General features: G+C 42.5%; 1 protein-coding gene across 7 annotated transcripts in view; it reads right to left on the reverse strand.

The window, feature by feature from the left end:
• LHFPL2 (LHFPL tetraspan subfamily member 2) overlaps positions 1 to 21,550 on the reverse strand; it is a 117,807-nt gene that overhangs the window by 3,699 nt on the left and 92,558 nt on the right. For all 7 annotated transcript variants that reach the window (XM_058424089.1, XM_040090207.2, XM_040090206.1 and 4 more), the window contains one exon: positions 12,682 to 13,476. In XM_058424089.1, coding sequence (XP_058280072.1) covers positions 12,682 to 13,111 — 430 coding nt within the window. In that variant the 5' untranslated portion in view covers positions 13,112 to 13,476. The remainder of the gene's footprint in view (positions 1 to 12,681; positions 13,477 to 21,550) is intronic.

The raw sequence follows: 21,550 nt of genomic DNA on the forward strand, positions 1-21,550 counted from the left end.
ACTGATGTCAGGGCCAAAAGCCTCAACTCCCCATCTTGCTAAACAGCCCAAACACTCTGGTGTGCCTCAGGCTGGAACTGAAAATCTCAGACTAGTTGTTTTGCCCATGTGATTGTCTCTCATATTCATAGGTTTCTCTATGAAGGCCATCTAAGCAGTGAAGGGCTTCATAAAGGAAATTGGAAGTCACATTAGTGTCCCTCCACACATGTGTCTTTGCACAAAGAAAGGAGATTTAATCAAAATGTCTAATATGCTAGTGGCTATAGTGTTTTTCTTATGGGCACAAAAAAAGAAAAAAAAAAAAATTAAACACATACCTCCCTCCTACAAGGAAAGTAGAAAGGAGCTAAATGTAAGGACAGCTCACAGTTTCAAAATTTGCTGTTTACCTTAAAAATTTACTTAAAGGAACAGGAAAATTGTGAAAAATATTTTTTTGTTTAAATACAACCAGTTTATCCAGAAAATTAATACACCCTTCCAAATCCCATAAATATTTCTAATTAACCTTTCCTGCACTTTAAAGCCCTTTATTTAACCTGGTATCCTACTGAAAACAGCTGCTAAAAGTTGTTGTCACCTTCTAGAAGTAGGCTAAAAGTTGTTCACTAAAACCAGCCTTTTTTTTTTTTACTTTCTTTCTTTTCTTTTCTTTCTTTTTTCTGTAACCAAGAAATTACAAAGAACAGGTTTAAAGACTTGTTTACATCTTCTTCAATTCAGTTAGACTAGCAGTTAGACTTCTCTGCAGTATGTTGGGGTTCCTTGTTTGTTCAGAGAAATTCAGCCAGATGCATGAAATCTTCCTGACCAACGATGAAAAGGTGGGCCCTAGCTAGTAAGCAGTTAATTTACACAAAATGCAAAACCCATCATCCAACTGTCTAAAATTAATGTCTGTGAATGCCAGACATTTCACAAAAGAAAGTCCTTCCTCCAGCATTTTTCTAATGATGACACAACACCATGGGCATGAATGACCTAAACGTCATTACTCTTTGGGGCGGCAAAATCCATTAGCGAGTGATATCCGTTCTCTGTGGAGGGATTTCATCACTGCTTACATTTAAGAACCAATGACAAATTTTACACAGTGTTTCCTGGCTGGTTGGCCAAATACATTAAGAATAAAGTATTGCTTTATCTTGGACAGACCTGGATAAGCTGTGCATTCATCCTGCTGAGCCCTGCAGCCATTTCAGACTAAACACCAGCAGTTCCTTCTCCTCTATTCATCACTAGTTTCCTGTTCTGCGCAACCCGTATGACCACACTATGCATCTTGCTGACTGCACACTGGTATGGGCCAGTTGCTGCTCTCTCTAACGATCACAAGCCCTTTGGTAGGTAAAAATCGCCATCACTGAATCAAGAAGCGGGATCTGAAATGCCAGCACAGCTGCTGCCGACACAGAAGTTTTTTACATTTACCGCTCCATCACTCACAAACCTCGACAGCCTGTGCTTAGCAGCAAATCTGGCTTATGGTTGAGAGTCACAAGCAGGACCAAGAAGACACATCCATCACTTTTTATCAAAAGTAGAGCGCTGAGCAACTCCTGAACGCTGCTGGTTCATGGAATGTATGCCCCAAGCTGAAAAGCCATTACCCAAAACTCAGGCTGTCAAAAGGCACGGCACTGCTGCCAAATGTAGTAATCAGGACTTTACGGACTTAGACTTCTTTTTTTTTTCTAAAAGCACAGAAAATTCCTGGATATATAAATCTAACAAATACTATAAAAGGTCGTAATTTGATAAACTTCAGCTTTTTTCTCACAGATGAAAACAAAATCTGGAGGAAAGCCTTAACTATGGATTTGAATACAGTCAGAATATATACCTGATTTCAGACAGCTAACTTTGTAACTCCTATACTGGACCAGCATAATAAAGCTGAAAAAAAAAAGGTAGTATTTTCACTACCAAAACCTCTGTTCTACTACTCCATTTCAGTGCAGACAGAAAGTGTCTCATGACCCTCTTAGCACTATCTCTAATATTTATCACAATTTTAATAACTGGTTCCTGCTTGACAAGAAAAGTAAATAAAGATTATTCCATTAAGTCAATTCAAAATAACCACAGGAGAAAATCACTCCTTTGGTTCATGCTAACAGCAAGTGGAGAGGCACAGGCCCCTCATCACATATTCGGCTCAAAGCTCCAATATCCAGAGCTGTGCAGGGTCCCTTCCTGACTCTCCCAATCTGCCCAGAAAGGAGTGTGCGATTAAAGAGCAGCTTTGCCTCCTGCTACCAGTATCTCAGGAGACACAGAGCCCATCTGAAGGACTCCTAGAGCTTGAACAAAACAAGCAGATCACACTTCACCACCCACTAACAGTGCAAACTGTTAGTCTTTCTATTTCTATTTCATTTTCTATTTTCAGAATTTCTATTTCAAAAGTGAAATAGAAGAGAGCGAACCAAAGCACTTAACTGTTCAACTACTGCAGCCAGACACCCCTCAAAAAGAACCACCCCCGCTGCTCCTGGGAACATGGATGAAAAGGGATGAAGAGAAAAGAGCTATCTTCTGTTGACAGTCTGCCTTGAGACATATCTAGCAGGAGGACAGTAAATATTAATTATAGAGGGGTTTTTTTTCCTTAATAAACCAGTTTTTGTTCATCCCTGTGTCTTTGAAGAGAAGCCAATACTCAAGAACAGAGAATAAAATTTGAGTGCTCTGAACAAGCTTTCTACAATGAATGTTTTCAGTTCTTCGTGCTGCTGTATAATAAATGATTTTTCATTCACAGCCAACCTACCTGTGGAATTATTGCTGTTTGTTCACCCTGCTGGGAGAAACAAGTTCACTCTGAGACATTACAAGCTGTTTTCCACTGTGCTCCTCTACAGGGTCACAGAGCTCACGCTTGCAGTGTTCTAGATTTAACCCCCTCTCCGGGCACAGCTGCACTGCTGAAACTGCAGCTTCTGCTGTACACATATTGCTGTTCTCACTTTTTAAGCAGCACAATCCCACTTCTTGAAATCATTATGATAATTTTTCAAAATTTCTTTTTTATTAGTTGTTGCCAGTTCTCAGCTACCTTTCCTCTTAGGAATCCTCGAAACAGAGGTATGAAAGAATGTCACACAATGTTGCCAGATGCCTAGGTATGAGAACAGAAAACTATTCAAATTACTTTTTTACCAGAGACCTTACATGTAACTCCAGTGTAAGTTCTGTCAGCAGAGAACATTTTTACGTCTTTCATTGAAGGCAATTTGGTCACATATCCTTTTATTATCAGGCCCTAATTACTTGCTTTCAAAAAGATACCTTTATGAGATTTAGATTTTATTGTTATTATTAGATTACTATATATCTCCTGATTACAACAGCCTATTAAACATCAGGCATTTTTTGCTCAAATGGTGTAAAAGCAAGTCCTTTCTCCTAAAACACCAAAGCAAAACCTTACAGCACACTGAGAACATCAATATAGCACACTGCATCACTGTGCAAAAATATTTCAGAAGACAGTTCATTATTGCTTATCCTAAGGAGAAGACTTTTTTATTTGCTCCCAAGAGCTTTTTCCCCTTTAAAGGCTTGCAGCTCCAGCAAGGTATCGCTCCTCCTGGTGCTGCCAGGTCAACCTTGTGAAAAGCCAACAGACCAGCCTTTCATGGTGGGCAATTTTATGTCACAGCTGGGGTCAGATCTGAGGAAAACCCTTCTTCTTCCCTGGAAGCAACCCTTGAGACAGGAGGTAGGGCAGAGCCTTGTTTAACATGAAGGGATGCTATTTAGTTTTGACAGTCTCCTGTGCAGCTGCTGTTGTGCCATACTAAGAGCATATACTAACAAAGCCACTTCCCATTGCAAAGCCTGAAACTACTAATTTCCTAGCAAAATAGTAAAAAAAAAAAGGCTTTTAAATAGTGCTGAAGAAACAGGAAATTAAGCAGCTGTGATCAATGAGGCAGCACTGCAACAGGCTCCTAGGGAGCAGTGCAACTGCACAGCAACATTTTAAGAGAGGAAAAGAAAATGGGTAGAAGGGTCAAAGCAGGGAGGGACCAGCTTTGCAGTGCAGTGCAGGTGGGCTGCATCCCCAGTGGCACTGATCCTGATTGTTTTCATCTTCTGTAAAACCACAGGAGATTAAGAATCAGCCCAGGCACACTGCCTTTTTTGCTCACATTTCCACACGTGCCAATGTGCTACCTGAACCATTTCATGTATTAAATATCTGTACAAAGGTACCAGTGTAGTTTAAGCCAAGGAAGCTTTCCTATATGCAAATTTTTCCTGACAAATCCAGCAGGGATGCTGCTAGGTTATGACTCATGCACTTTTGATCACTTTGCCCCCTGACAGGTGAAGGGGCGGCCTCCTACTTGGCAGCTGCCCGACAGACACCTTCCTCCTGTGAAGTGATTCAATAAAACCATTTTAATCGGGTGAGAGCTCAAGAGGCAGGCTCAGACCTGCTGACATGGTGCTCCTAGCACCCCACGCTGGCTACGGGAAAAGTGTGAGGTGCTGAATGGAGCACTGCTGACAGTACCCACAGCACAAGACCCCAGAGCTGCCTCTGCAGTTGCTCTTCAGCCCCCTGGGTGGCTGCCAGACCCACCAAATGCAAGCAGCTGGCCAGAGGCAAGCAGGTCTTTGTCCAGAAAGAAAGGGGAGACTTAGCGTGCCCTGGTGCCTCGGAAATGGCCCCTGGCCCACTTGTAAATGCTGCATGAGAAACAAAAGAAAAAATCACAGCATTATGAAGATCAATGCTTTAAAAAGCCTACCTGGACACCACAGGCTAACACAAGCAGATGTGTTTTGGGGTAAGTTGGAAGCATATTTGATGAGGGGGAAGGGCTGTCAGCAGGCAGTGCACTGAGGCAAGTGCACACCTTCGCACCTTCAGTCACTGCAGATGACTCCTCACATCTATAGATTTCAGTGTACCTGGGATACCCGAAACTGAGGCAGGAGAATTAGTAGTTTAATATTACAACCACGTGATGGCTCAAAACGCACATGGATTTTTATTTTTTTTTTTTTCCCTTTGAAATTGCCTCAGGGTACTATAAGGGCATGCACTTAGCAGAAGAAAAAATATTTCCCCAACCACTGCCTTCTCCAAGCTGAGGAAGAGGATAAGGTCCCTACTCTTATGGTTTTTTTCCCATGTGTTATGCAAATCAGAGATACTTATTGATAACCAAAGCTGTGCAGACATCTGATGACATTTGTGCTGTTGCAATCTGGAAACAGAGATAGAAATACAGTGCAGGAGACTACTGGGGCTCCACCATTATGTTTTACTACCACCCCCCCCAAAAAAAGCCACAATATAACTCAGTTTATTAAATCAATATGAGGAAACGGGTTTGTTTATTATATTGGTATGATCTTACTTCTTAAGACTTCTCTGAAGTGAAGTGTGAGCCTGCAGACTCACTGTTTTTAAGAGAGGAAAGGATGAATTCAGCCTTAATTTTTAGTAATTTTTATGTACATGGTGAGAATGCCCATTAGTTGGGAGGAAAGAAAAAGTGTAGTCTCAAAGTAAAATCAGTCCCAAGCCCAGAAATGACACTGCTGCCCCTCTGCTGTCTGTCAGCAGTGTAAAGTCACCACACTCAGGGCTCTCATGTGTTGGCTGTCAACCCAGCAATTAAATCAATATAAAGCAACTTACAGGGGAAAAGCCAAATGTTTACAAGTTTTCAGCAGTACAGGGATAAACAAAGACTCTCCACTCATCGAGCCATTGCTCAGGCACAGCCACCTTTCACATTTTACCTTAAAACCCAATAAAGGGCTGAGTGTTTTTAATCCAGGACGAGCCAATAAAAGGCTCAGTCAACGCTCCTAAATGAGAAGTTCACTTGTGGGTGGTAAATTCACGAGGTTCCTGAACCAGGGAAGGAAAGGCCATGTCAAATATTCTGATCCTAAAAGAATCAGAGGCAAAGACCCAGTCTACTTCCTACCATAACCTTTTCAACTGCTGTTCAACCAGTGAGTGCCACTGCCTCCAAACCAATTGCTCATGCTGGGTTAGTAGAAAGGGAGTGAAATATGACTAGAGCTCAGTAAGGGAGGCCAAAACAACCACCTCCCTTAGCTTAAATAGAGGTAAAAAGGCTACAGGTCACCTTTTTCATGGCCTTACATTTCCTTAATACTGATCCTGTAGTACAAATAAATCCTCAGTTTGGGGGTGGCAGGGAGGAACTGCAGAGGAATAGGACTCAGCCTGAAGGAAAACGCGAACGGAGATGCAGGAAGGGGAGAATTTCCTGTGGCTTCATGAGCTATGCAGCAGCAGAATGCAGGGCATCTGTACTGGGTAAGAAAGCACAACTCAAATCCACTTATTTCCTCACCACCACATCAGGAACAACAAAGACAGGAGCTAAGCGAAAGTTAGCCCCCTTTCTTGAAAGAAAAAAGAAATCTCCTTTCATCTTTTTTTTTCTTGTGATTGAGAACACAGCATTTGCTAAGTTTAAATGTTTTCCTTGTGTTTGCATTCTATATACAAATAGCAGCATCTGTATTGGCTCTGAGGCCTAGAACCAAAAATCTAACAGAAACAGAGCCCTTGTGTCCTCCTGATACCCCCATGGCCTCTTGAGGTCACCAGCACTCTTTCCCACATCACCAGGGCAGAAGTGTAAAGAAGTGCTCAGCATTTCACCTCTGCTGATAGAAGTAAGAGACCTCAGTGTACATGTGCCACAGTAAAATGTTCCTCAGTGGATAGCATGGGAGTCTCTCTCACACCAAGTGCTGTTTGTTGGAAGAGATCTGTGCTTGCCAAGATAATCAACTGCCAAACTTGATCACTGAAAACCTGAAATATTTGTTTGTTTTTCTATCCATTTTAATTGCTGTGTGTCTGCTGGCTTCCAAGTGCCCGCCTTGATAGTGCAGGAGATGAGTCAACCACCAAATCTAACAAAACACTGAAATCTTCCTTTTATTTCTTTGAAGTTACTAAGGGTCTCCCCTCAGGCTCAACAGCAATTTAGCACTTGAACTTAGTTTTCCTTCCCTGGCATATTCTGAGACAGCAGTCCCCTTTGCTTGAACTTTCAGCAGCCAAGTGTGTATTAGATATCCTGCTGGCATTGGGCCATATAGGTTACAGGAAGCAGTATACTGCAGACAGCAAAAGCAGTTCAGACTGTCAGGATTTCCATCAGAAATCCCTCTCCCCTCCCTTTTTTCTTTCTTCCCACCCCAAGAATTCAGAATTCTGGCATCAGAAAAGAAAAACTCTGAGCTGAATCCAAAGAGGAAATATGCTTTTTGAAAAATGCATGCTCTGCGTTTTAGAAAGACAAACAAGAAGCTTCCTTGCCTTCAAGGGCAAAACCACTCTTGCTCTGCTCTCCTACTGCTTGGGCTCCCTGGCTATGCAAAAGCTTCTGTTGCCTGCAGGTAACACAGCTCACAAGGTGCTTTCTTCCTTACCCACCAGTTTGCCTCTTCCTCAGACAAAAATCTTTGTACAGCGTGATGCCACCTATAAACAAATATCCTAAACTACGCTGCAATACTGTATCCTTTTCTATTATGGTCTGAATATGAAAGAGCTCTAGAAGCCTCATGCCCCTTCCACCACAGCTTGTGTCTCCTGCTTTTTCTCCCCTCTATGATGAAAGGCCTGGCTGACCTCCCACTTCCTCCCCAGCTTCCTCCTCCGCAACTCCCACTGGCCTCCTTAACATCCAGCAGCCAGAAGTCTGCAGTCGCATGGCTGCACACACCATGAGCCCACCCTGTGCGGCTGGATCCTGCTTCACCCACCCCCACAAGCAGCTCCAGATCCTCATCCCCTTCAGATGGTTCCTCTCACACTCTGCTCAGGCCATCTTCCTAACCACCCAGCCTCCCAAAATGAAAACGATGCCAAGTAAGTACAACAGGCTGAACAATTTCTCAGCTCAAGAGATGTAAAACAAACTCTTTCAGCAGCCAAGACAGAGTGTTACACACACAGCTGGTTTGAAACTGAATTTCATCTCTTCACTTCAGAAAGCTGCAGAGAAGTTTCCTTGCATCTGAAGGTGAAGTTGTACTGGAACTGAACTATTGCCAAAGTACTGCAGCAGCTCCTGATGGAGGAACCCTCCAAGATACCAAGAAGGGAAAAGAAGAAGACATGGACAGTCATAGAGAGACATCATGAAAAGGTCAGAAAAAAATACAGATGAACTCTTGAGATACCTGAGAAGAGAAAGTACCGTGGATGAGCCATGATTGCTTGGGACTGAGCAGGGCAACTGTCAGGGGAAAAAACAAACCTCTCAGACCTTGGAAAAGAAGAAGCTGAGTCATTCCCCAGCAATGCTGGAGGAGAAACTGCTGGGGTGACAGAAAGAGGCCCAAAGCTGCAGCATCTGGGCTCAAGCAGACAGACTTCAACTAAGTACCCAAGGGAACTTAATGCTCTCTGGCCTGACTGCAGCAGCCTTTGAAAACACAAATCTCTGCTTTGGCTGACTGGACATCTACCTGTTAAAGATGCAACTGCCAGTGGCACAGCCAGCCAAGCCACACGACAGCAAAATGCAGCCATGCATTCACCTGAATAAACCAGACACACTCCTTGGTGTGCACCTGGGACACAGCTAGTCTCCTGACTGATGCAACCCAATTTTTACATGCTTTTTCTCCGGATGCTTCTGTCAAGCCCCTTTAGAGCCACGAGACGGTGGACTGTGAACAGAGGAAGGGATGTGAGAAGGGGGTGACCCACAAGAGGCCTCTCAGATGAAGCCATCAGCACCCTGGAAAGATTTTAGAGAAGAGGAACTATTTTAATCCTCTTTTGGTAAATGTTCCTGGCAAGGCAGCCCCTGCTCCAACACAGCAAAACAGCAGTAAAAGAAACTGAACTCCCAAACCCATTAGCCTTCCTGACATGTCAGCTTCATTTCCCCACTGCTCTCCCCAAAGCCTTTGCTGGCACATGATGTTGAGCTCCTGACGAAAAACCGCAGGGGCTTGCTCAGATTCTGGTGGTTGATATAATACTGGTGCAGCTAATGAAGCTTCCTCCCCGTGGTGTGCAGTCAGTCACCAGGGTGCTTGCTGCTGGTGCATTATGCCTCAGCTGAAAGTCAGGCAGACACTGTCTGTGGGGAAGGGGTTATGTCTGCCCAGCCATGGCAGAGGCCAAAAGAGGAAGCCAAGTTGTTGACGATGAACTTCATAAAGGGAACTATCAGAGATTAAAGCCAAACTTGGTTTAGGCTCTGTCCTAAGCTCTCCCCGCCCTCTTTTGAGGCTAGGTTATGTTTATATTATATTACTTAGCAACAAAGTGAAGTACACAAGCCCAAATAAGACTTGTAAATATGTATGCAACTACACTATAGACATACCAAGGTATGTCAGTATGGGAGTCACCAATTATTTACTTCCTACAGCTACATTATTACTGTGAAAATTTAATTTGAATTGATCCTTGTCAGTTAGCATGTAATAATGTCCTTCCTCCTCCAGCCTCTGCATTTCAAGTGACTCACAGACTAAAAGTAGAATACTTTCCCTAAAAAGACATACAACTGAAAGTCTCCCTGGTCTTCTTGCTGCTGTATAGTAATTATCTATTCAATTAGATGTCTCCATTCTTGCACACCCTAATGCAGAGAAAAGGTGCTTATCCAGATGAAACAATCCTCAAACACTTCCAAAAACAGGGCTGTTGATTACTGTTTCTACAGTTGCAAAATGAAAGGCACTGCAGTCTGAAAGTAAAGCAGTAGAAGTTCTTGCTGCATAACAAAGGAATTACAGGAGTTTAAACAAGAGCCACATTTTCTTCTTTTATGGCCTTGTATTTCTCATATTCTGCCTCAAAAATAATCATAATAAAAATCCCTGTGGTCCAGATATGTGTATGGCTTCCTCCTGTTGATCTAAATGACAGTTTTTACAGTTGTCCAAGGGCCACAACAGAAGAGCTGTTGCTTTCTGTTCTGTAATTTCACCGTAGGCATCATCCATAACCAATCTTGCTAGACTGGAAAGATATATCCGGTGTCTGTTATTGTTTTGTCATGATGAATTCCAGGAATAAATTAGGTTGTTGTATGTTTTTAATTATATTAAATCTCTACTGCAAAGATATAGAGATTTTAAATGAGATTAAGTCTGCAAGATCCTAAGTTCCTGCAGATGACTCTACCACGTGTGTATCCCATGTTTGAAAAGGAGATGTTTGACATACTTTCAAATATTGCACTGATATAGGCTGTTTAACAAAATTATTTTGTGAATCCTTCTTGTATGCTTATTAAAAACATAATTGTTTGCATTAAAAAAAAATGATGCTACGCTTAAAACTACAAAGGCAGGGTTATATCTTGTTCTCTGGTCAGGGCATTAGTTTATTTATCACAACCCCTGTTTGAATTAGCCAAGCTGACAACTGTCCCTCTTGAGCAACTTGCTTAAGCATTTTTCAAAACTCAGGAACTGAGAAAATTTAAACTAGCAGCCATCATTAGTCATAAGGAAAATAATCGCAACTAAGTAAGCAGAAGCTGTAATACTACTGGCACAAAAGTAGCAGTGGTCCCAATAAAACAGATCTTGAGAAAAGGAGCTGTGAGCCACAAAATGCCTGCTGTAAGTACTGGCAGGCCTACTTCTCACAGCAACATTTCAGTAAGGTGACCTTTCTCTCACCCAGTTTCATGCTGTGTCATTTATCTGAAGTGTTAGAAGGGAAGTGCTTCTATGCTCAGTACAGGTCAAGAAGGACTGATCTATGCCCTAACATCTAAGAAATGCTTTGTCGACTATACTGTTCAATGTTTTAAGCTCCAAGTCCCATTATGTGCAGCTGGATTGATAACAAAACATAAAACCGTCTTAGCATGCATTTTCTCACAAATGGATGGCCTACAGAATGCTATTCTAAGATACAAGTACCTTCTACCTACTAATCTTAGGTGATAGACTAGGCATTTTGAGATGGTATCAGAGTTGTAAGTAAAGTTATTTTTTCAAAAGACCCAAATATTACATGCCAAAGATCTATTTATGCTGCTAAGCAATGTTACCGTACAAAGGCATCTCCGGGAAAATAGTCATGGATTATTTCTGAAGTACAGAGTAAGAAAGCAAGAAACTAACAACTCATCCTGGCTTAATCTGCACTACTCCCTTGTCACACTCTTCTGGCAAATTCTGTACACCAGAAGTGACTACAGCAAAACCTGCCAAGTGCATCTGAAAGACCTGATACGCTAATTGTGTGCCATCAGATGAACAGAAACATCTTTAAACCAATCTAGGGACATAATCCTGCTCCAGAAGCACAAACCTTACATTGTGGGTGACATGAAATAAGTGTTATGCTTCTATATTGAAGATGTATGAAGTAGCCAACAGCGAGAGCCACCATGGTTGTGCTCCAGGAGCCAGCATCAGCCAGTCCCTGGCATGCAACGCTGGCTCTGGAGGGTTGCAGCAGGCAGCAAAGTCAGTTTTCACCTACTTCCCCATGTGTGTTTAGAACAGGATTACGCTAGGTCTCAACTAAGCAAATGAAACCATCCAGCCTCAGACAAATATCTGAATATCTATCATTACATCTCCTGTTTAGGTATCACAGGCATGTTTGGCCACCACAGTGGAGGTGAGAAGGGGGAAAGCTGGATTCACATTTTGAGCAAAACAAGTTAAAACCTAATTTTTGTTGTGATTAAACAATTTTGTGAATTGAAAACATCTGCTTAAGAGCCCCATCGAGATAGAAAGAGGAGGTAGCCCCACTCATTCCCTCTCTCCTCACAGGCCTCTGAGGGCTGCCAGAGGCAGGGCAGGAGACTACTCTCCTCCTCCAGATGACCACACACACACACACATACACAGAGCACAGAAGATGAAAACCTGTGTATGAGACAGGTTTTCCCCACTTGCTCAGTGGCAAGTACAGAAAAATGAATACCTCTCTAAGGCTGTCCAGGGTTGGTTTACTAACAGTCATTTAATCTCTGTAAAATCTGTGGGTTTAAGCAGAAACAAATCTCTAGAACAAATCCATCTTTTCAGGCAAAGCACAGCTGATCCTTGAAGAGTGAAAAGACAAGCTCGCTGGGCTGTGTAACCACAGCTGAACAATAAGCTGGCTAAAGGAAAGGTTTATCTCAAGGTATCACTTGTCAAGCTCACAGCTTTGACGGAGGCTGCTTAGCATGAAATGCTGGAGGAACTGGGTGTACAACTACAACCAGTTCTTAGCCCTGGGGTGGTATTTATTCGCACCACAGTCACGAAGCCTTTGAGACACTGAGGGAACTGCCTTTGGTCCGTGGAAAAATTACTAAAGTAGCGAGAGGGAGATAGACTGCCTTAATATGAGTATTAACTTTGTTCTCTGCTGGTAGCAAAGAAGAGAAGTTTTTGTAACTGAAAGAAATTCAAACAGAGGGGAAAAAAAAAAATGAGCAGCAAACAAAAGCAACACTGGTCAGTTCATTTTGGCACACATCGGGCTGCAATTCTGCTGCCAATATCAATGTATTACATGCTGTGTAGCTATAAATTTCAGTTATGTTTGAATAAACACCAGCATATAGAAGTGCACTGGGTCTGCCTAATGCAGTCTGTCTGCAGGCAGAATTGCTACGTTTCTTCATCTGAATCACCCCAAAATTAAAAGTTTAGCTGCTCTCAAAGTGCACGTACCTGCAATCCCTTGTAGCAGCCCACAGACGTTAAAAATGCTCTTCTTCATAATACTCTGCACACACATAGTAAAGACAGACACAAATGCCACGGTGCAGAGGATCATGATTCCCATGGCCAGGAAAATAGCGGTTGCCTGCCAGAACCCACTGGCAATCTCACTGAAGTTTTCAGCGTAGGGACCACAAAGCGTGTCTCTCCTGGAGAACTGCATGTGGGAGATCCTGGTGCAGCGCCCGTAGATGCCCAGCGTGGGACGGTAGGGCTCCTGCGGCGCCCCCGTCCTGTTGTCCACCTCCTCGGGGCCGGAGGGCTTTGCTCTGCCGATCAGCCAGTCCGCACTCATGAAGGCAATGAGCTCCGCGAAAGCCACCACGATGCTCAGCAGAGTCCACAGCATCGACCGGCACGTCACAATGACATGACACATATTGGTGGTCCAGTGCTTGCACGCTTCAAGTCCAGACACAAGGGAGGAAGTATTAAATTAAAAAAAAAAAAAAAAAAAAAAGAAAGAAGGGAAAAAAGGACCCTAAGAGAATCACTGCGGCTGGTCTGCCAACTTTCTCGACTCTCTCAAAAGGGCAAGATGAAGCTTCTCAGGAGAAAAAGTGAACAGCCTCAAGTCTTGCAAGCAGTGCAATCATTTGCTCTCTCTGTTTAGTTCCTCCTTTTTTCTTTCTGGGATGCTGAGCTCTGAAGTATGCTTTTCTTTCTCAATATTCATACTGGCACATGACACTGAAGGCTGGTGGGGGAGGCTACAAGGACTGCCCACTGTTTGACATCACACACCTACAAGAAAAGAGAAAACACATCAGCAATGAGAAAGAAGTCATTTCCACCCCCACAACAAACCAAGACCTGGCACAGATTCACATCAACATACAAAGCTCTAACAAGGGCTGGTCAAACAGCCTGCTGGAAACCTCCCTGATTTGTTGCAGGGGAGTAGTTAATCTCTCCCCCACCAGTGCTGCCAATACTTACAGTATCTGCTGTGCCCTATCCCACGGTGGGTGTTTGTCAAACACTTTGCAAGCAAAGGTCTCAGCAACACCCAGCAGTCCCACCCACTCCTACCACCACACCCCCATCATCTTCTTCTGGTCGAAATTACCAAGGGTGCTGGCAGTCACCCAGCAAAATGTTTGGACACGTTTAAGCAGTTTCACAGATGTGCAGCTCCTGTCTTCACTTTGGGGAGGCAGCACTTCCCACCTTCAGGACAGAGGCTGAGCGCAGCTCCACATGCCATGGGCACCTAGGTGCAAGGGGCAATGCAAGAACCTTGCTCCAGCCTTCTGGGTTTCTGCTGACTGCAGCTGAGCCAGCCCCGCCTCGAGAAGAGGTGAACAAGATTAGAGTTGCAGACAGCTCACCCTGTGATGTGGTGACTCCTTTGAAGCCTGGATTTTCCAAGGAGTGGTGCCTCCCTGGATTCGGAATTGAGGTTTGCACCAGTGTTTCAGGAAAACAATCTGCCTGCAGGTATGTCACACACCTCATCTTGAACTGCTGCCAGCACTGGCAGCCTCTGCTGACTTACACCATTGTAAAGTGGAAAAGCGCCCCGGGCACTGCCAAGGGGCCAAAAGCCCCAGTCAGAGGGGTTGCCAGTCAGCCTCGAGCTTCCTAACTCCCCTCAGTTCCCCTCTTCCACAGCCCTCTGTGGGCTGCACTGCAGCACAATGTTCCCCAGGGCTTTCCCCCAGCCATTATACTGCCTTTCAACAGTGGCTGATGACATTCCCAGAGTTACACTTATCTTAGCACAAGAGGCAGAGATCACTATATTTCCAACTCCTATCCAAATATCGGCCTCAAAATAACAAACAGGTCATCCCACACGCCTCTGCTCTTGAATTGAAACAGCGTTGCCTGAAAGCAAGGGTGGGAGCAGGAAATGCCCTCACGTTACCCCCTCCATGATAAGAATGTATCACTTCCAAGGTTTCCTCACCAAACCCCAAATACTGACATTGAACTGGAGGCAAGAGTAAAGAGTCAGATCTGGACCTCACTGCTGTGCTGCTACAGTCTACAGATGCCAGAAAAACAGGCATCCCCAATACTTTTTGTAGGTATGTCATGTGGTTGGTATTTAATTTCTCAGGAGTTCTGAGTCGGGTAGTTGAATATTAGTCCCACTGAATGCAAAATTAAACATATGCATGCAACTCCACACATTCGAAATTTCATCCAACACTGTCCACTCCCCCCATACGAGTTGTAGTGAATTATCTAGATCTGCAGATTCCTTTGGTATAAGTGGCTTAAAGGTGATGTGCCAATGACAGAATTTGTCTCCTGTAGTTCAGTGTTACGGCATTGCCTTAAAAAGGGGCTTTTAGACATAGTGAGAAAACAGTTCCGCTAATTTTCCATTCTGAAGGGGACAGAGCATTAAGTTTTCAAGCAACCTGACACACTAATGACTTGAATACACCCTTTGTAATAACAGAGAGCTGAAGTGTCAGCCTGCCAAAAAAAAGTTAATTTGCTCAGTATTTCCACTTTAAATAATGACTGGAATGTAGGAAATGTCCGCTACAAATCTATATTCTTCTGATGTCATCTGCATGAATAAAGAGAATTTAATTGAAAATGCCTTTATTTTTCAAAAATACGCTCCAAAAAGCTCTAAAATCTGTTTTTTTTTCTGCAAGAACTGCACCCATATGAACTCCTGATCTTTGTAATTCCAGATTTTCAGTGAGGTAGAAGGGACATAAGAGCTGAACACCCATAATGGCTGTTACTGTTGACTCTGTACCACTGGATATAAAACACTGTTTATTGAACACAGATGAAAACAAAGTTCATATTTACTTAGGTAGGTGGAAATTCTAGATGAATACTGTCAGCCATAAAAATATGTCACTGATAAACACAGGATGGTATACTAGAAGAAAAGACCAAATCATGGGGGTTTTCCCAACTGAAACGGAAGCTCAATAAATTGCAGCAAAATTTTAAGACGGTATCTCCAGAAAAGTCACTACATTAACAAAACGGCCTGCCTAAAGCTGACCTGGTGCTCATGTCAGATCTCAGGAGTTCATTTCCCTGTTGTGCAACTGAAGGAAACTTCGCAGCATCTAAAAGTGAGGTAGCAGATGTCACTGGGAACTAAAATTAAATTGAAAATACTTCGATTTTGAATAAAACTCATACAATTTGGCTCCTCCTAGGTAATGAGTACTTTATTCTGGTGCAAAATATACCAAAGAGCCAATACACATGCCAATGTACCCTTATCCATGGGAGAACTTCCCATGCATAAGCTTTTTCTTGCACTAGTGATGCGCTGAAAGGAGAGCACCACTCACCTACACGTCCTTTTTGTCAGACAGACAAAAACATATAAAGTAGGATGGCGAGCACAGAGGAGGGGCAGAGGCATTTCTTTCTGCGACTTAGTGAGGAAAGATTGCAGATGAAGTACTGAAGACAAGTTCCAGCACAGTCACATTTATGTAGTTAACCTTTCCTCCCTTTCCTTCCAACAATCTCCTCCCCACTTTGGCTTTCCCAATGAACCTAACCATCTCTCATGTGGCTCCAACAATTCATTTGTGCTACACATGGAAGCCTTTCCAGCTACAGGCTGTGCTAAATAACTGTGCTTCATGAAGCTTCACTCTGCTCACCCCCTGCCTTTTTTTTTTTTCCTCCATTTTTGCTCAGCAGAAACTCAAACCAGGCCCTTGCAAGGCTGAAAACTAGCTGTTTATTCTTCCTCTCAGTTTCCCATCCTTCAACAAGTTTTTTTTCCATGACAGAACCGTATGTTCTTCACAGCACGCCACTCAGCATCCACTTCTGACCGACTGTCAAAATATTTGCTTTGACAACCCAAATTCAAAATACACAGTGGTTCTTTAACCCTTTTGGTATCAACTCATTCAAAGTAATTCTCGCTGAAGAAGCAGATTACAAGAAGTAGCCTCTCCCCTTAGTAACTTGGGCCTCCCCCTATTTTTACTGCTGCATTCCATCTCCCACGGCTGTGTAAGGGGGCAACACATGCTGGGAAACAGCCCTGCACAGCAATTTCCCACAAAAGCCACACACCACAACAGCATGAGGGTCTTGGCTGTTCCATTCTGGCCCACCATATAACCCACATTCCTTGTCTGGACAGCACAGCTCTTGGATGGGTCAAAACTAAACCTTCAGCCCCATTTACCTTGGCTACCAGAACCATGTTCGCAGTCACGGTCTGCATCATTGGTGAAGACTAACACACTGAAAGGATGTCAACGAGAACATCAGATCCTCAAAGCAACCAAAGAGAGTAAGAGTTCTCAAATGCAAAACTGTTTTGGTTGATTTAATCTTACAAATCAAGCCAACCTAAAACATTGCTAAAACTTTCTTTCTCTTCAGGTTCAGTTTTGACAACCAGATACACTGCCTCCAGTCATACTTTCACATCTCTAGCTAGGACTATTCAACTGTTGCCTTTTACTATACGATATGTCTATGTTCAAAGTATATAAACAAGATCAATTTTTCTGAACTAGATAAAGAAACAAAATTGCCTCCATTTTACTTACACTGCCAAAAACAGAAAGTGAGAATCTTATCCAAATTATAATATTTGAATTAAGGTTTTGATTTTGAAGATGTTGAGCCGCAGGGTTTCGCTTTGGCATACCAGGCAGATGGAAAGGAACAGCTGCAAAGTTCAAATCTGAGTCAATCACCTACCATGGCTGTTTATTTTAAAAAGGTGTCTGACAAGCAGTGTACAAGAGAGCCACAAGTACCTTGCAGAACAATGTTATGGCCAGTCCTTCATGCTCCCAGTATGATTTGACTGAAGTCAGAGGCTTAGACTATGATTTAGCTTTTGCTCTTTCCAGCCCGGTTCTGTCAGCTCAAGAGTGAGAATAAATCATCTTTAGATAAGTGGCTTTTGGCTTGGCTTAAAGCAAACATCTGAATGGAAGGCCACACAGACTGCTGAAGCCATCCTGGTTTATAAAATAAATCCAAGCAGTTAGACATTTTCTTCTAAAGTTTGTTAGGGTCCAAAGTACAACTACAGAGAGGAGATTCTAAATCTTGTTTACCATACACAAACTTGAGCACCTCATAACCCAAAAAGTGCAAATCTTGGAAGCCTGGGTTCTGCTTTCTGTGAAATGCTGCTCATTAGCAGCTATAAACTCTCTGAATATGCTTTGAACTATGAGAGTGGAAGTGGCTCCTATTTGTGTTGATGTTGACTCACTATTTAAAACAAATAGAAAAAGGCTCACACACTAAGACTCAATTACCTCAAGCTGACCCCCACCCAGGTTGACATGAGCTCCCGCCTTAAAAAGCTTCCATCCTTAGTGTTACTGGACAAGCAAACTATTCAACTGTGAGCTCACCCTGCCTGGCAGAGTGATACAGCCATCCAGCCACTGGGGTAAGAGGGACTGCACTTAGGACAATGTGGTATGAGCACTAGAGATTGCTCATTTACTGGATAAGTGATAAATGTTGGTAAATAAACTTCTCCCACTCGGTCCTCTCAGCATTCTTACAGGAACTGCTGTTGAGAAGGAGATGGCAGGTTTCTGCCAATTTCCCTGCAGTCTTAAAAGCAGCAGAGCAGAGACCAAGCAGCATTTCTCAGGAAATGCTATCTAAACTTCTATTTCTCAGGAGATAGAAAGGTGCATCTCTGCATTTTTACCCCACACACTTAGAGGTGACTTGCAAATGTGAGAAGTACATTCATCATACTCCCCGGTCACAAGAGAACAGTGACTAGGATTAATACTTCAGGGAAGACCCAAATGGTTTGGTGTAGGCTCTCTGCAGACCACAAGGAGCTCTCCTGGCACTGGCTTCTCATAAGCGCTGCATACTCACCACAGGAAGCACCTGGACCAAGAAGAGGGAAGGACACTTCATTGTGCCTTTGTTTTGTTCTCTAAATGTAACACATTTCAAAGTGATCAAAAATATCCACTGTCAGATAACAAAATGGAGAAGGTGCTTTAAAGCTGAAGTGGTCACACAGCTTCAGGGAAATAGCTGAAAATAAGCAAAGGATTCATCTACGTATTTTCATCGAATTATTACCAACCTTTAAGAACATCCACTCTAAGAACAGAGCTTTTTACTTGGAGAACAAAGAGCATTTTTGATTAGTCTTCACTTGTGAATTAAAGAGAGTAAATATTTGCATATCTCATGAATATTTAACCAATATAAACCTGCACAGGCATATTAATAAGTGCATTCTTATGACTGGTCGTTGAAAACACATCAGACTAAACAGATGAATTTCACTGGTAATGGAAAGAATGTAGACTTATGATGCATCATGTCTTGTTCCTGCTGGCACAATATAAGATATGAAATGGAAAATGAAAATATTTTTCAAAATAGTCAAAACTCACAGAATTATCCTAATTAAAACCCTACTTCCTTGTCTTTCTTTTGAATTACCCTGTTTATTTCTGCCTCTCCCTATTAAAGGAATGTAGATGTAAAATTTAAATTAAACTACTCCTCATGTGCCCAAATATTATATACACCAAGTGAAAAATAAATGTATAAACCAAAAGAAAATAATTCTGACAGTGACTGTTGGTCTCTTGAAGCTGGACATGATGCTTATTCCATTCCTATGGAATATGCCATCTAATTACAGGTAGATCTGTTTCTCAACTATATCACTTTAAAAGAAACAAATATAAAACTTCTTTCCAACTTAAAAAAAAAAAAAAAAAAAAGGCAGTTGAAATGTACTATTCTTTTTCTGACCTCATTAAATGCAATGGCAAAACTCCCACTGACTTTAATGGGGCCAATACATCAGTGAAAAATCACTACAAGAATGAAAGTTTCCAAATTCTCAGACCAACTGCAGGGGAGGTTTAAACACAGAATTCATTTCCCTCTTCCCTCATCCAGACAAAACTTTGCTTATTGCCCCCCCACTAAGAGGAGATCAAGCTAACTCAGATTTCCAGCATTGCTTATGAAGCAGAAATTCTCAAGCTGGAGATTTGTTCCATTGCTCCGTATTTATTGACTTACAAAATTCCTCAAATCTGCAGCCATTACACTGTGTTTTGAAAATTTACTTGGGATCTTTTGTAATTCCAGAATTTATTAAACCCTACAATGTTAAGAAAAGCTAATGTGTGGTATTTCTATTGTTGCTTCTCAGGAGAAAATTACACATCACATCAAAAATCATCACTAGGGGAGCAATCTTGGCTACAATTAGTGATAGTCTAACTGCTCAGGAATTCAGTTACTGGGAGCAGAATCATGACTTTCCTCTCCTAGTTTGATTCTTCAGTAGCTCACTGAAGTCTCAGTCTTCAAAAGCCTCACCTGAAGCCCCATTTCTTGGTTATCTACATTATCATATATGCAGCAGACTCAAATATTCATTATGTTGTGATTACTTCTTAAAACTCTTAACTGGAGCTCTTAAAGGAGTCTGATCATAAAAAAAAAAAAAAAAAAAACAAAAAACAAAAACAAAAAACCAAAAAAGGTTAGGAGAAAAATGGGAAGTCAGAAGGAAGCAACTACTAATATTTGGTAGTAACAAATCCCTGTTATTCTTATACTAAGGATTTTTACTTTAAAAGGAAGACAGAGTATGGTTGTTTAAATAGTTAATAGTGTGTGCATAAGCTGGAGAATCAGACCAAAACCACACGGAATCTGTGCTTATTGTAAAAACCAGTTCACTCCCATAAGTTTATTGTGACAGATTTGGAACTACTCCTAATAATTTATTAATATTGTAGTAAGATATTTATTACACTAATACATTGGTTATTGTTTAATACGAGACTAGTGAGAAAAACAGGCAGGAAAGGAAAGAATGACTCAGTTGTGACACTTCTCAGCAAACTCTAGGGAATTGCTTACTAAAAAGACAATACTAGCTCAGGAAAAGCCTCACAAACACAGCAGATCAAAGACCTGAGGATTGTTTAGGAAGGAACAGTCTTTCAAACTGGAGGGAAGAGAATCTGTTTTAGACAAAAAGCTTAAGGGAAAGGCACCTATGGGATGTGCCTACTGAAGTTAGGCCAACATGGAATCCCATATTGGGCTCCTCATTTGCCCTCAGACAAGGCAGACAGCCCTGCCTTGAATGGTTCCTGGTTCTTTGAATGATGGAAACACCACGTCAGTTAATCCCCAAAAGGAAACCACGGCAGTGTCTCCTTTTGCACTGTGGCCCTGTTAGCAGAGCAGTCACAAAGGTTACGGCTCTCCAGCCTGCCTGAACAGCCAGGGGTGGGTCATCCTTCTGCTGAGATGAGATCTAAGGCTGTACACCCAAGGACTGACCTCTGCGAGCAGGGATGACCCAGAAGTGTTTGCGCTGCTACTCACTGCCAACAATCTTCTACGTCACTCTTTTCAGATTGTCCCTGCCTGGAAAGACACCTCACAGGTATCGACTGCTCCCCAGGTCCATGATGTGTAACACTCCCACAGCAAGGAAAGGACGCACTCTTGGCACAACAGGATCTTTGCACTTTGGATCCAAGACACACAGCTCAAGCAAATTACCTGCTACGACAGCAGGGACTGATGAGATGGAGAATGTCTTGTCACAAAATGCAAGTACGTATGCAATCGTTCTTGTTCCTCTTAATTCAAACTGAAAGTGATACACTCCTCAAAAACAATCAACACAGACAATCGGTTCAGCACAGTAATGCATAAAACGTGTATACATTACAGGAACACCTTTACTGTGAGTTTTGATTGTACTTGAACTGAGGAGGAGCAGTAGCGGCTCAAGTAAGTGAAAAGGGCTGTGATGGGTCAGAGATGCCATGTTTCTATACTGGCAAGGATGTCTGAAGTATCTGGGCACCAC

Source organism: Hirundo rustica, chromosome Z (assembly GCF_015227805.2).
Source record: "Hirundo rustica isolate bHirRus1 chromosome Z, bHirRus1.pri.v3, whole genome shotgun sequence".
Classification (NCBI taxonomy): Eukaryota; Metazoa; Chordata; class Aves; order Passeriformes; family Hirundinidae; genus Hirundo; species Hirundo rustica.